This window comes from the organism of the source record quoted next, unplaced genomic scaffold, assembly GCF_019419815.1.
Source record: "Pyrus x bretschneideri cultivar Hongxiangsu unplaced genomic scaffold, Pyrus_bretschneideri_v1 Contig61, whole genome shotgun sequence".
NCBI lineage: Eukaryota > Viridiplantae > Streptophyta > Magnoliopsida > Rosales > Rosaceae > Pyrus > Pyrus x bretschneideri.
In genome coordinates this window covers 33,246-47,657 of record NW_025999800.1, presented here as the reverse complement: position 1 = coordinate 47,657, position 14,412 = coordinate 33,246, and the positions used below count along the sequence as shown (strand labels likewise).

Sequence of the window (14,412 nt, the reverse complement as noted above, 5' to 3'; positions counted from 1 at the left end):
TAAGTGAGAGGTCTTAGGTTCGATTCTAGCTAAAAGCGAATTTAAACCACATTACTATTAGCCAATTGTTAGGCTAAGCACATCCCCCTCCCTCTTAGTGTAGATAATATTGTTTGTCAAAATAAATTAATCTTTGTTAATTTGTTGAGGATTAGAGTATTTCTGATAAAATACTTAGTTGTTGACTGCAATGCCTCTTGACTTTGTGTCGCATGATAAATGCTTGAGTATTTTATGAATTTACATGCCTTAATCTTTACCACGATCCTTTTTTTTAATTAAAATCCCATGTTATAATTTATATAATTATGTTAAATTTAATCAATTCAGTAACCTCTCTCTGCCACAAAAACTAGTGATTTCCTTGGTCTAATTAATCATCATTCCCATGGCTTTCCAAAAGTTTTGGAATGCTTTCTTCTTCTACCTCTCAACCGCATCAACAATTTTCCATACTCTCTTATCTTTTTTCCTCAAAACCAACTGGGATCTAGTGTTCTTCAAACTCCCAGATACTCTTGTAGCTTTATATTTCAGGCTATGTGGTCTCTCTCCTTGTACAGTCGACGTTGACGACCAAACCACAATGCACTTCTGGACTGCCAACCACCGGCGGTTTGATAAACCCGGTCTCGTTCTGGTTCACGGCTACGGAGGCAATTCTCTATGGCAGTTTGTGTGTCATGTGGGTGCCTTGTCCAGGAACTTCAACTTGTACGTGCCGGATTTGCTGTTCTTTGGGAAGTCTTACACGAACCGGTTGGACCGGAGCGAGGTATTCCAAGCGAAAAGTGTTGTGGACGGGTTGAAGAGATTGGGTGTGGACCGATTATCGGTTTACGGTCTGAGCTACGGTGGGTTTGTGGCGTATCGGATGGCTGAGATGTATCCGGAGACGGTGGAGAAGGTTGTGATTGTGAGTAGTGGGGTAGTGTGGACGGATGAACAGAAGGATGAGCTGTTGAAGGTCGAATCAGATGCTTTGGAGATTCTTTTGCCAAGAAGTCCACATGATCTACGGTTGTTAATGAACCGGTCTTTGTACAAGTATGATGTTTTCAAGTGGGTTCCTGACTTTGTCCTCGGCAGACTCATCAAAGTATAGTTTTTCTGTCAAACATTGTTCGAAGTGTTTTAATTTATTTACAAAACGCTTTCAGTTTTTGTTATTGGAAATAAATTTCCCAATCTTATAGAGCGTGACATTTTTATAGGCCAACGATGAACACAGAAAGGAGAGAATGGAGCTACTTGAACACTTGGTGGCCAAGAAACAAGATTCAAACCTTCCTATTCTAACTCAGGTAACAAGAGCTTATACGTTTAATCTTTGTTTTTTTAATCCATTCATCCAAAAATTTAAGGTTTTAATTTTCTTGAACGCAACTTCTGGCTTCCAATTTGTAATTACAATTTTATTTAATTTAATTATGTGAAGGAAACGCTAATAATTTGGGGCGACAAAGATAAAGTCTTCCCATTGTTCTTGGCCCATCAGTTGCAAAGGTACATAATTTGATTGTTTATTATTTTATTTTTTGAGTTAGGTACATAATTATAAGTTGCTGATGTTCTAAGAAGGGGTTTAAACAAGGATTTATTTTCCTAATTATCTTATATAATTACGGATTTATTTGCTTGAATCACACGATGGTGGCCAGGGGAAGCTGAAATACAGTCCTCCTGGCTCTTGAAAATGTGGGCTGCCGTGGCAAAGCAACCGGCTGGTCCTTTTTTTTTTTTTCAAAAAAAACAAAAAGAGGATTTGTTTGGTTTAGTTTCAATATATATGGTACTTACAAAGCTTCTTCTATATATGCTTCTTCCAGGCATTTGGGTTCCAAATCAAAATTAGAGATAATCAAGGACACAGGTCATGCAGCAAACTTTGATTCACCGGACACAATCAATGCATTGATAAAATCATTTGCTTTGGATGGTTATCCCCCCAATATTATTGGAATTCCGATGGAGGTCAAATGAAAAGGTCTCATCGAAACATGGTTTATTGGTCACAGGCCATACAGTTTAGAATATTCTAAACCGAATACGTTGTTTATAAAGTTGTCGTTGGAGTGATTATGCCATACTCGGAGATATATTTCCGTTTCAGTATCTCACTCATTTGGCTTTGTAAAATTTCATGTATTGGTTGTGTGTTGGCTTGAGCTTAGGGTTTGGAACTAATGCAAGGCAGGAGAAGCATGAATTTGCTGTTATCCATAATTTCGGGAAAATGTATTTATTGTATCGACAACCAAACAATAAGGTTTGGTATTATAAAGTATTAAATATTAATTGTTGGAATGAGCAATTTTCTATATAAACAATGGAATGAAATTGACATTCTACTTAACTAAATATTATCTTCATAATAAAATAAAAAAAATAAAAAAACTGAGTATTATCTTAATGTTGGAATATCACATAGTGGATATAAATTAAGAAATGCAAAAAATTGAATTCAGAATTTTATAAACCCTAAAGCTAACTTGAGTTAATTCCATCTCCTAAAAGGTCAAAAGAAGTGCAAGTGGTGTTACCGTACATTGTTTTTCATTTTTTTCCTCTCAACATATCATATCATATATTAACAAACTGGTTTTTTTTTTTTTTGAAAGAAAATAAATTAAAGAGAAAAACCTCGAGTACAACCGTTCCCTATAGAATCAAACTGAAAAGCATGAAGAGCAAATGAAGGAATACAATGGTCCCAAATATGATAATCAGTAATAAGAAGGCCTTGGCGAGCGAATGCATCCGCTACAAAAGCCTCTCTAAAAATATGTTTCCTGTCAATGCAATCAAAACTGGTCGCCATCCCATTTTTACACACTCCTTATTAATTTTTATCCGTTGATTTTCTTCAATTTATCTGATCCGACAGTCGAAAATTAAAGGGGTATGTGAAAAGTAAAATAGGCTGTGTGAATATCACACCCCTTACACAAATCTCTTGTGTTTGAGACAAACACCCTCGAAGGTATCAAAACAATAATAAAAAATAAAAAACCCCTAGCAACCAACCCTCTCCAAGCATCCCTCCCCTCAAGGTTCTAAAAAACGCTAGACGCTAGTCGGGCTGGGACCTAGTGCCTAGGAGGCTATGCGGGCGCCTAGGAGGCCTAGGGGGATTTAGGTAAATTTCTTATATATTTTATGAATTAATTAAATTTACTATATCAAATGTAAATAATTATTGACTAATATGTTATTTCTTATTGAAGAACATACATATGTGAATGTTTTATGTTTTATGTACATATATAATTTGCTTGCCTAGGAAAAAAACAAAATATTATCTAAATAATTTATAATTTATATAACATATATATATATATATATATAATATATATATATATATATATCCCAAACTTTTAAAAATATAAAAAGCCCACAAAGTGGGTGGTCTTCATTATTAAAACCATCAACACCTTTAGACCCAAAAAAAAAAAAAAAAACGATCGGCACCTCACCTCTTTCACATCACCCGTCCACCACCTTGGGTCCATGGTTTCAATATAAAATATATATTTGAGATCTTAGTCCATCAAAACCATCATCGTCCATGGTTGTGATAATTAAAGGGAGTTTCAATGAAATGGGCTTGGGTCAACAAATATTTAATCAAAAACCATCCGAAAATGTCATTTAACCAAAATGGCTCAAAGTTTAATAAAAAACCATCCAAAACTATTGTCTACCTTTTTCGTGCCCTTATCGTCTTCTTCCTCGTCATTGTCCTCATCCTCATCCTCTTATCTGCACCACGAACAATTTATAGTGTTAGTATTTTATTCCACTTAGATCCAATAAGGACCTACGGTCCCGGTGATGTACGTACATCTCAGGCGTCTGTAAATAGGGAAAAAAGAAAGAACCAAAACATAAAACTATTTATGGAGAACCCAAAACATAACATTGTTTCAGGAAAAAAAAAATTAGATACAATGTTTGTTTTTTTTTGTGCACAAACAAACACTGTATCTGGAAAGAAAAGAACCAAAATCCAAAAACAGTGACTTAAATTCCAGAAACAATGACTTAGATTCCAGAAACAGTGACTTAGATTCCAGAAACAGTCTATGTTTTAACCTTTGATTGTTTCTTTTCTTTCATGTATCAGTTGATTATATTTAAGAAACATGATGCTTATTTTGCTTTGAATCCAAATACAATGAATTTCATTATTTCTTTTCTAGCTTACATTTAAGAAACAATGTGTCTATTTCATTTGGATCCAGAAACAATGACTTAGATTCTAGAAACAGTAACTTAGATTCCATAAGCAGTGACTTAGATTCCAGAAACATTGTTACTTAAAATCCAGAAACAGTTAATTTTTACAGTTTAGAAACAGTGACCCGGCGTTATTATTGAATAACATGCAGATCTCAAATTTATTTTCTAGATAAACAAATGATGAACTGCACTAACGAAGAAAAATTGAAAAACAGTACCTTGAATACTTTATGAATAATAACGACAATCACGTTTCAACGAAATAATACAAAATATAAATTAAATAGCATGAGGATCTATATTTTTGTTTCAAAGAAAAAGAAGAAGATTTGCAAAACAACGATGAACTCATTAACGATGAAAATATGGAACTCAACCTAAAAAAGTTAGGGGTAAAATCGACAAATCATAATTTATTATAGTTAGGCCATTTTTAGTTGGACTACTTTAATATGGGCATTGTACTAATCATTGAACAAAACTTATAACATGGTTTTTTTTATTAAAACTAAAACTTTTCAAGTCTTTTTCATTAGTTTTCCTATAATTAAAACCATCAACTTTTCCTTGGATTTGAGATCCCAGTCCCTGCCCTCACGTATTGAAATGTTTCAGACTTTCAGTCTCTCTTTTTTCTCTCTTCGCACTCTTTCTTCCCTCATCTTCACAGACGAGTTGCAAAACAGACCACATATTGAAATGTTTAATTGTCTCTCTCTGTGTCTCTTTTTGCACTCTCTCTTCCTTCATCTTCATAGAGACAAGTTGCAAAAATTCACCGGTAATCTCTCTCTTTCTCTTCCCTCATCTTCACAGAGACGAGCTGCAAAAATTCGTTAGAGCTCTGCTACTACGTACAAGATTAGAAGTTGTACATCTGTTGGGAAAATTGTAGCAAATTTGAGATTTGCAGCGAGATTCAAACTGCCTAGACTGCCGCCTAGCCTGCCTCAGGGCGCCTAGGCGGCCGCCTAAGTCCTCCCTGCCTAACTGAATGTTTTGGTCTAAATTGGGTTGGAGCTCCTCCGCCTAGCGCCTAGGCTAATTTTTAGAACACTGCCTCCCCTCACTGCTTTGCCATGACTTCCGGCAAACCCACCCCCCCCCCCCCCCCCCCCCCCCCCCAAAAAAAAAAAACTGATTTGCCATGGCTTTTGGCAAACCACATTCTAAAGCACGTCCTAAAGGAGCGCATGATAATGGGTTTCTCTACAAAAAGTTGAAAAGTGTTTCTTTAGGAATTAGAAAATAATTCTGCTTAAAAGCGGTTCTGCTATTGACACTTTTATTCAAATCACAACGATTACAAATAGTGTGCTTCCTAAACAAACACTGAAAAGTTCTTCTCTAGAAAGCTTTGAAAAATGCTTTAAACATGTAAGCACTTCTACGTAAGGGCTAACAAAAATGTTTTTGATTAGCTGAGAACATTTTTAGTCATTTCAAGGACAACGGACAAGTTTGGGCATTTCAATTAGCAAGCATCAAACTTCTAAATTAATCCACTTTTAATACTTGGATGCTGAAATTTCAGCAATAAAATGTCAAAAGTGGATCATTTTAGCTAGAAGGCAGCTTTACCGGCTTAGTTGTTTGTTTCGTTTGTTTGGGTTTGTTTTTTTTTATTTTTTTAAATATGGGCCTTGTTTGGACAAAAAAAAATTATGGGCCTTGCTTATTGAGACGTATCAGTCCTTGAGGCCCAAAATAAAAAATAAAAATTGCCACCAGTCCCGTAAAAGTCGTCATTGTGCGCTAAATTACAAAATGACCCATGGTCTTTGAATTAATCTACTAACCGCCAAAGTTCCAAACCGCCACCCCACCACGTTCGCTTTCAACACACACTTCCGAATGTAAACCAAACGACAACCACCGTGATGTCGTCGCCAGTGCCAGACAATGTCTTCGTCTCCCAAGTCTCCCGATTCGTCCTCTCCTGGGACGGCGCCGTTCTGGGCGTCTCCCTAGCTTGCGCCGCCGTGCACTCCGTCCTCAATTTCACCTCCACCTCCTCATCCCTAAGCAAGCTCCGTGATGCCCCCGCCGTCAAAGTCTCCGATCTCCGCTCAATCCTCCCCCTCGATCAATCCGACAAGCTCGTCGTTGTACGCGGCACCGTCGAAGCCAAGTCCGCCGTCGACGGCACGTGGACGAGCCTCAAGTCCGGCTTACTCATCTCTAAAGAAACAAATCACAGAGCCGTCGTCGTTGACAGTACTAAAACGGTGCGTTTGCTTTCTTTCATGGCTCAGAAAATTCAGTTTCTGTTATTTCTTGCGGTGTGTTTGGATGAAAAATTGAATTCAGAATTGGTTTGTGCAGTGTATAGTTCAGGAGTGGAAGGGCTTAATCGGATGGTCGTCTGATTTGAGAGCGATAATTTGGAGGTATTGGAGAGAGCACGAATCCAATTTGGTCAGAAAGGTACTCGAATGCCTTAATTTTTCAGTATTTTCTGTGAATATTGATGGTAATTTAGTTTACTTGAATGCATTAAATTATGAAAAGAAATGGTAATTTTGATTTCATATTTGTGTAGGTTCCTTTCGTTCTTGTTGATGGTGATCAATGGCCGATTCGGGATATTGTGGTTGTGAATGTGGAAGGATCAAGGCATCCTTTACCTCTTACGATAGCTTATCATCATTTGCAACCTGTACATGCTTCTCCCTATTCTTTCTTGGAAGCACTTTTTGGCACTAACTACCCTGTGAGTTTTGCAAGGTTTTGCTTTCAATGTGCTTTTTAGCATCGGAGTTATTTGCTTTAGCGTTCTTTAGCTTATCAATTTTTGTTTCCGATTTGAAGGTTGCTTTCCTCAATGTTGAGAAGATTCTTCCAGTGGGAAAGGAGATTAGTGCTGTAGGTCTCTGCAGTTTGAGAAATGGAGTCCCGGAAATCAAGTCATGCAAGGATCTTCCCTATTTTCTGTAAGTGGGTTTATTCTTCAGCATGTTCTCTTCCGTATTGTAGTTGGATATGAGAAAAGTCATTATTTTACTCTTGGCAAATACTTTTGGTGTCTAAGACTTCTTTTTTTTCGGCGTTAATATGTGTGGGATCTGTGATGAGGATGATTGACGTCAACATTGCTACCATTCCAGTTTAATGGTTGTTGAATAATATGATATACTAGCTATGATAATAGACGCTTAGATTCCCTAACTAGTCAGTAGGAACTTAAATTTGAACAGTCTGGTATAACATTCTCTCTCTCAGGGGTGTTTCCATCTTTGAAATATCAAACACCACTACAAAAAGCTTCTCTCTCTCAGGATCAGTTGCCACTTTTTTCACGAAGCATGACATGCATCCTAAGATGGATTAGATTAACAATAATTATTGTTTTATTGGGTAAGTAAAGGGAAGATTTTGATTCTTCCAATGTGTGAGGATGAAGAGAAGGCACAGCAAGTGGGTGATACAGTGAAGAGAAAGAAATAGAAAGATAAGCGTAAAAGCTTCCAGTAACTTCTTGTTTATTCTATCATAATGTATCAGTTTAGCAGTGCTCTCATCCGTTATAAAATCTGGTTCCGGAACTAAGTTTCAGTCTTGTCATCTAGAGGAGAGAAATATTATAGCTTTTTATAAATTTTATTAGTTTGTTTCGAAGATTCCAGGTTTTTTTTTTATCGATAATATGTGGCTGTAGAAAGTCCATTTCGCCCGAGTGCCCTATCTTATCTATACTCCTTTTTTTTTTTTTAATTTTCAGTCAGAAGCGTATTTATACTGTATTTTATCTGATATTGTATCTTTTGCAGCTCTGAGATGTCTAAGGATGAGATGGTTGCAGATCTTGCATCACGTGCAAAAATGCTGTTCTGGGTTGGGATTGTTCTTGGTTCAATGTCAATTGGAGTCCTTGGCTATGCTGTTGTGAGGTATATATTTTCCTTGAAATGTTAAACTCCTTTACCCTATTCTGCTTGCATCTTCCTGTTCAATCTTGATAGGTAGTAAATGTCTCTAGGCTGGTAACAAGGACAACATTTTGTAACGTTACTGAATTTCCTCGGGTTCCATTTAACCATGTTGACTTCTGAATGTTCAGTTTCTTTTAACATCTCTCTCGTATGTCTTGCATGGCTAGAGATGTTCTATAAATGGTGTTTAACTTAACTTTCCTTGTCGAGGAGCGGTGGAGAAAGGAAATTATGTTCAGTGAAATACAGGAATGCACGACATGTATCACGAATATATATATTTTTTTTTCTTTCAAGATTTGATATTACAACTTCTGTAATTACAAAATTGTCGCATACTTGATGTTTGAATTTAAGAGACGAAATGGAAATGGTTAACCAATGATGATCACAGCGATCTGAAATGAGTTTCAAGAAACTGATTAACAAATTGTTGCAGGAATTGGAATAGATGGAAAGTGGAGAGGCAACAACGGCAGTTACAGCAATCAAGCCGGGATGCTGACAGCAATGCTGAAGCTCAAATTGAAGAAGAGGATGCAGGAGATGTTCCAGAGGGGCAGTTGTGTGTCATATGTCTGACGAGAAGAAGGCGGTCAGCATTCATTCCTTGCGGGCATCGAGTTTGCTGCCACCCGTGCAGCATATCAATCGAACGGGACGTAGCACCAAAGTGTCCTGTTTGTCGGCAGGAGATCCGTACTTCGCTGCGAATATATGATTCTTAACATGTCTAGTATTATTAGGAGAAACTGTGCCGTGTTCGGTGTACATAAAAGTTGAAGTAGATTCATCTCGTGTGTACTTATGAAGCTTTATGCGAAGCGTATGCCAATGTCGTTATCGGTAATTTCGGGCCACATAGTAAACATCAGTTTCTTGAGGGTTGCGGTACTTGACACGAACGCAAATACAACACGATTCACAAACTCGATTGTGAGCGGAGGGGAGGGTGTTTGACTTCAGAACATGAAGAAAACTTATCCCATCTAGTCCTATCCTATCCAATCCTCTATGTCAAACAACCGCATTTGTACAGCCTGGTTGGTAAAAGTGAAATTTACTTGCATTGGTGTTGCAAAATTAACCGCCAAACGCGCATCACTAACATAACCGAGTGTCAGAAACCAAACGACAACTACCACAATGTCGTCGGACAACAATGCCATCATCTCACTACTCTCGCAACTCGTCCTCTCCTGGGACGGCGCCGTTTTGGGCGTCGCCCTCGCTTGCGCCGCCGTGCGCTCCGTCCTCAACTTCACCGCCGCCTCCTCAGCCCTAAGAAATCTCCGTCAGGCCCCAGCCGTCAAAGTCTCCGATCTCCGCTCAATCCTCCCCCTTGATCACTCGGACAGGCTCGTCGTTGTACGCGGCACCGTCGAAGCGAAGTCCCTCGTCGACGGCACATGGACGACCTTCAAGTCCGGCGTACTCGTCTCCAAAGATACAAATGACAGAGCCGTCATCCTTCAGAGTACTAAGACGGTGCGTCTTTCTTTCTTGGCTCAGAAAATTCAATTTCCGTGATTTCTTGTGGTGTGTTTGGATGAAAAATTGAATTCCAAATTTGTTCTTCCAGTATATAATTCACAAGTGGAAGGGTTTTATTGGATTCTTTAATTTGAGATCGATAGTATGGAGGTATTGGAGACACTGGAAAGACTCGGAAGAATACGAATCGAATTTGGTTAGAAAGGTACTCGATTGCCTTAATTTTTCAGTATTTCTGTGAATTTTGACGGTGATCAAGCTTATTTTGCATTAAACTATGAAAAGAAATGGTAATTTTGTTTTATATTTATGTAGGTTCCTTTCGTTCTTGTTGATGGTGATCAATGGCCGATTCGGGATATGGTGGTTGTGAATGTAGAAGGATCAAGCCATCCCATACCTCTTACGATAGCTTGTCATCATTTGCAACCTGTAAATCCTTCTCCATTTTCATTCTTGAAGGCACTTTTCGGCACTAACTACCCTGTGAGTTTTGCAAGCTTTCGCTCTCATTGTGCTATTTGCTTTGGCGTTCTTAATCTTATCGATTTTTGCTTCCAATTTTGAAGATTGGTGTCCTCACTGTTGACAAGATTCTTCCGGTGGGAAAGGAGATTAGTGCTGTGGGTCTATGCAGTTTGAAAAATGGAGTCTTGGAAATCAAGTTCTGCAACGATCTTCCCTATTTTCTGTAAGTGGGTTTGTTCTCCATCATGTTCTCTTCAGTATTGTGGTCGGGTATGAAAAAATCATTACTTTTAATATGCCAAATACTTTCTGGTGTTGTGTCTAGGACTCTCCTTTTTCGGGGTTATATGTCTTGGATTTGTTAAATGGTTGATTGCTTAAATGCTGCTACCCTTCCATTTTAATGGTTGTCAAACTGTATCTTTTACTAGCAATCAATCCTAGTGTTTTCATCTTTGAAATGTCTAACGCCACGCTAGCAATCCTACTAGCACTAATGCCCCTATTACTGCTTTGCAATATATACAGTCAGGATCAGGGGCACTTTTTGCACAAAGTATAACACAGCGAGTGAGAAGTTTTTAATTTTGTTCATCTGGATGATTGGGTGAGGGTGAAGAGAAGACACAGCGAGTGGGGGCAATGAGAAGAGGGAAATTTTCTTTTATAATGTATCAGTGCAGTGGTACTGTCACCCTTTATAGTAGCCGGTGCTGGATTTAAGTTCAATCCTTGTCTTTTTTCTTTTCCTTTTCTTTCCGTGATTGATAATATGTGGCAGTAGGAAGGGTCATTTTACGCTTGAGAGCCCTAAAGATTTTTTTATGTTTTTAATTTTCTGTCAGAAGCGTATTTATACTGTATATTATCTGATATTGTATCACTTGCAGCTCTGAGATGTCTAAGGATGAGATGGTTGGAGATCTTGCATCAAGCACAAGAATGCTGTTCTGGACTGCGTTTGTTCTTGGTTCAATGTCAATTGGAGTCCTTGGCTATGCAGTTGTGAGGTTAAACTTTTCCCTGAGATGTTAAATTCTTTTACCCTATTCTGCTTGCAAATCTTGATAGCTATTAAATGTCTCTAGGCTGGTATCATGGACAACCTTTTATAGTGCTCTGAATTACCATGATGTGTGTAATATCCTATTGATCCTTAAACGGGTTTCATTTGATAATTTCTTTTCTCCACCGGGCCTGGACAATGAAAATGGTTTTTAACTTGACTTTCATCGCCAAGGAGCGGTGGGGAAGAGTCATTAGATTCCTAAATTTCCGGTCTTTTGTTTCAGGAATTGGAATAAATGGAAAGTGTGGAGGCAACAAAGGCAGTTACAGCAATCAAGCCAGGCTGCCGACAGCGACGCTGAAGCTCAGAGTGAAGAAGAGGATGTTCCAGAGGGACAGTTGTGTGTCATATGTCTAACGAGGAGAAGACGATCAGCATTCATTCCTTGTGGGCATCGAGTCTGTTGCCACCCCTGTAGCATATCAGTCGAGCGGGACATAGCACCGAAGTGTCCTGTTTGTCGGCAGGAGATCCGCACTTCACTGCGTGTGTATGATTAGTAACATGGGTATTATGGTAGTAGGAGAAACAACGTGTGGGAATTTGCGTCTGGGGTTAAGTGGTAGAGTTGGAAGGAGTATGGTTTAGGTATGCTCTGGTGTATAGCTTATACGTAATTGTGAAGCTTTAAGCGTAGCTTACGCGAATGTTTTAATTGGCACTGACTACTTTGAGTAAAAAGCTTTAACCATTGAAAATATATAGATAGATGACCCTCCAAGGGGTGTAAATTTTTTTTACCAAATTGCCTACCAACCGAATTACCAATTGTATTATATTAAATTTGGACTCAAATTTTGTACCAAGTGGAAATGACATGCTATTTGTAGTACATCTTCGGTATGATAATTTTATCCAAAATCATTATACCGTACCTACACTATATAATATTATTTATTATATTTTTACAATTATATGTATTGTAACTACTATTAATTAAATTGTACATAAAAATTCTTTCAATACTACGGTTTAGTGATATTTCTCTTCATTTGTAAGTAAGAGGTCTTTAGTTCCAATTTCGTGGATGGCGAATTTGATATCAAATTAGGTTGTCCATTGTGTGGCTTAGCCGAACTCCTCTCTCCACTTAATGTAAATCTATTGTTGTACTAAAATAAAAAAGGACTAAAAAGATATTCGTATTCGGTCCAAAAAATAGCTCATTAACAAAGTGGCAATCTCGTTACCATACCAATTGAAATATTTGGTACACACAGATATCGAAAGTTTGACATAATAATAGTAATAAATTTTGTTATACCAAAAATTTGTTATGATATATCGGTACCCAATTTTTTTTTGGAAGGTAAGAGGTAAATTCAATTACCAACAAGAAGCTTACATAAACACAGGTCCAAATACACATAAAACACAAGACAAAAGATGGGCCCCCAAAACAACAACCACAAAAGCCCAGCTCGTGGGATGCGCCGACAATAGAAAACATTGAACGAACCCTAGTTGCCAGGTTCTCTTGCCACCGCCGAAGCACTTCCTGACAACCACAAACCAGTCTCCTTGCAACCGCTAAAGAAGAAACCAAACCAAGACCCAAACACAAACTGAGAAGCTGTCATTGTCCTTAATCAAACCCCACAAGGAACCAATTTGCCACCAGCAAGGGAATAAACTCGGGAAGGAAACCAGTGAGACCACTGGCAACAGTGTCGAGATCAACACACAAGTGGAAGGTGGTGGTGTGAACACCTGAGCCTGAGCTCTACGCACCTTCCTATAAAGCCGTGAACAACGGTTGAACAAAGTAATGGTAGATCAGATCACATGTGGAATCGAGAGAGGGCAAAGCCAAGTGGGAGGGGAAGAAGAAGAAGCAAGTGGACGCATGGAGGGGGAAAGACAGTGGAGGGGAGGATAAGAGGGAAATCGAAAAAAGGGATTTTCCGATTGGGGCAAAGCACGGCTAAAATTGGGGCACATGGACTGGGAAATGGAGAAATAGCAGGGGAAAAGCAAGTGTGAAGGGAAATGGGTTGCCACCGACCTTGGCCAAAGCTAAGGTTGGTGGCTAAACGAGGTGCCAGAGTTGGAAGCACTCAAACAAAGTTGAGAAAACCTTTCACACAGAGAGAAGAGCTCTCACTAAACGAGAGAGAAAATCTATCGGTACCCAATTAAGCCCCTCGCGTTAGAGTAAACTCATTTGTGTTATACAGTTCTTTTGTTGAACGATAGCGATGGTGGAAATGCCAAGAGTTCTTGAGATTCCCATTGTTAGTACAATTCTTGTAATTTCATTTTTTTTTTTTCGTTTCTGGTTTTGAGAGATGGTCTGCTTGTTGGAGAGAAGATTCGAAATTGTTGCCAACAACCGTTGGCTAAGATGGTAATGATCGTTCTTCTAAGTTCGAATATTTTTATCGTCAATCTCTTTGATGAGTGATCTGTATAAATTAAATTGGCCCAATTAAAACATAACAGTAATTGCCGTTAGTGTTATGATCTAGTAATACTTTTTTACTTAAAAATCAAAAATATTAACTTCAAATCTAGTATCTATATTATTCTATCAAAATTTTCTAATTAATTAGGTCATCTCCAACCGAAGGATCCAGAAGGCCAAAAATAGCCTAAAAACCGTATCCAACCGAAGGCTAGACCAAAGGACTCGTGGGCCCCATTAGACAAAAAAGGGCCAAAGGGCCAACCGGCTGGCCCAACTCAGCCAGCCCCGGGCCGGGCCATAATTTTTATTATTCATGTTGGTTATATCCGACAACATTGTACTCATTCATGTCGGTTATATCCGACAAGAATGGTAGGCCAAACTTTCAATTACAACGACTAGCTGACGTCAGTTACCGTTTGATTCTTTTTTTTTTTTTTTTTTGGGGCCAATTTTTTTTATTTTTTGAATTTAAAAATTTTAAATTAATGTTGTTTTTAAATTTAATTTGTAGTTTTTAAATTTAAGTTGTAGTTTTTAAATATAAGTTGTATTTTTTAAATTTAAATAATAAATTATGTTTGATCTTATGGCCTTTTAACCCTCGATTAGAGACGATTTTTTATGACAAAGTTAAAACGAGTCCTATGACCCTCGATTAGAGATGAAAGTAAATATAATTCTGTACTGTTGATTAAAATATTAATATCTTGAAGGTCCAGAAAATTAAAATAAACCATCTAACTAGCCTTCGGCCTTAGGACTTCACAATGTCCTTAAATGAGAACATGAATTAAAGT

At 38.0% G+C, this 14,412-nt stretch overlaps 3 protein-coding genes across 3 annotated transcripts; all 3 read left to right on the top strand.

Annotated features, from left to right (window-relative positions):
* The first annotated feature begins 310 nt into the window (after nt 1–310).
* LOC103964273 (lipase 1) lies at nt 311–2,307 on the top strand. The gene is made up of 4 exons (XM_009377190.3): nt 311–1,099; nt 1,215–1,304; nt 1,439–1,506; nt 1,830–2,307. The coding sequence occupies exons 1-4, from the start codon at nt 389–391 to the stop codon at nt 1,981–1,983; spliced, it is 1,023 nt and encodes a 340-aa protein (XP_009375465.1). The 5' UTR covers nt 311–388; the 3' UTR covers nt 1,984–2,307.
* A 3,734-nt stretch (nt 2,308–6,041) lies between these two features.
* LOC103964270 (E3 ubiquitin-protein ligase SPL2) lies at nt 6,042–9,024 on the top strand. Its single transcript, XM_009377187.3, has 6 exons — nt 6,042–6,470; nt 6,568–6,669; nt 6,785–6,955; nt 7,054–7,175; nt 8,013–8,132; nt 8,614–9,024. The coding sequence occupies exons 1-6, from the start codon at nt 6,123–6,125 to the stop codon at nt 8,900–8,902; spliced, it is 1,152 nt and encodes a 383-aa protein (XP_009375462.1). The 5' UTR covers nt 6,042–6,122; the 3' UTR covers nt 8,903–9,024.
* A 141-nt stretch (nt 9,025–9,165) lies between these two features.
* On the top strand, nt 9,166–12,037 carry LOC103964271 (E3 ubiquitin-protein ligase SPL2). Its single transcript, XM_009377188.3, has 6 exons — nt 9,166–9,662; nt 9,757–9,873; nt 9,984–10,154; nt 10,238–10,359; nt 11,027–11,146; nt 11,429–12,037. Exons 1-6 carry the CDS (start codon nt 9,321–9,323, stop codon nt 11,703–11,705), a joined length of 1,149 nt encoding a protein of 382 aa, XP_009375463.2. The 5' UTR covers nt 9,166–9,320; the 3' UTR covers nt 11,706–12,037.
* Nucleotides 12,038–14,412: the final 2,375 nt, after the last annotated feature.

Excerpts from the sequence above, each read along its gene's own strand:
- LOC103964271 (XM_009377188.3), top strand. The coding sequence starts at position 9,321 with ATGTCGTCGGACAACAATGCCATCATCTCACTACTCTCGCAACTCGTC. Across the intron at positions 9,663-9,756 it reads TCCTTCAGAGTACTAAGACG|TATATAATTCACAAGTGGAA; the intron begins GTGCGTCTTTCT and ends TTGTTCTTCCAG. Across the intron at positions 10,360-11,026 it reads AACGATCTTCCCTATTTTCT|CTCTGAGATGTCTAAGGATG; the intron begins GTAAGTGGGTTT and ends TATCACTTGCAG.
- LOC103964273 (XM_009377190.3), top strand. The coding sequence starts at position 389 with ATGGCTTTCCAAAAGTTTTGGAATGCTTTCTTCTTCTACCTCTCAACC. Across the intron at positions 1,100-1,214 it reads TCCTCGGCAGACTCATCAAA|GCCAACGATGAACACAGAAA; the intron begins GTATAGTTTTTC and ends ACATTTTTATAG. Across the intron at positions 1,507-1,829 it reads TTGGCCCATCAGTTGCAAAG|GCATTTGGGTTCCAAATCAA; the intron begins GTACATAATTTG and ends TGCTTCTTCCAG.
- LOC103964270 (XM_009377187.3), top strand. The coding sequence starts at position 6,123 with ATGTCGTCGCCAGTGCCAGACAATGTCTTCGTCTCCCAAGTCTCCCGA. Across the intron at positions 6,471-6,567 it reads TCGTTGACAGTACTAAAACG|TGTATAGTTCAGGAGTGGAA; the intron begins GTGCGTTTGCTT and ends TGGTTTGTGCAG. Across the intron at positions 7,176-8,012 it reads AAGGATCTTCCCTATTTTCT|CTCTGAGATGTCTAAGGATG; the intron begins GTAAGTGGGTTT and ends TATCTTTTGCAG.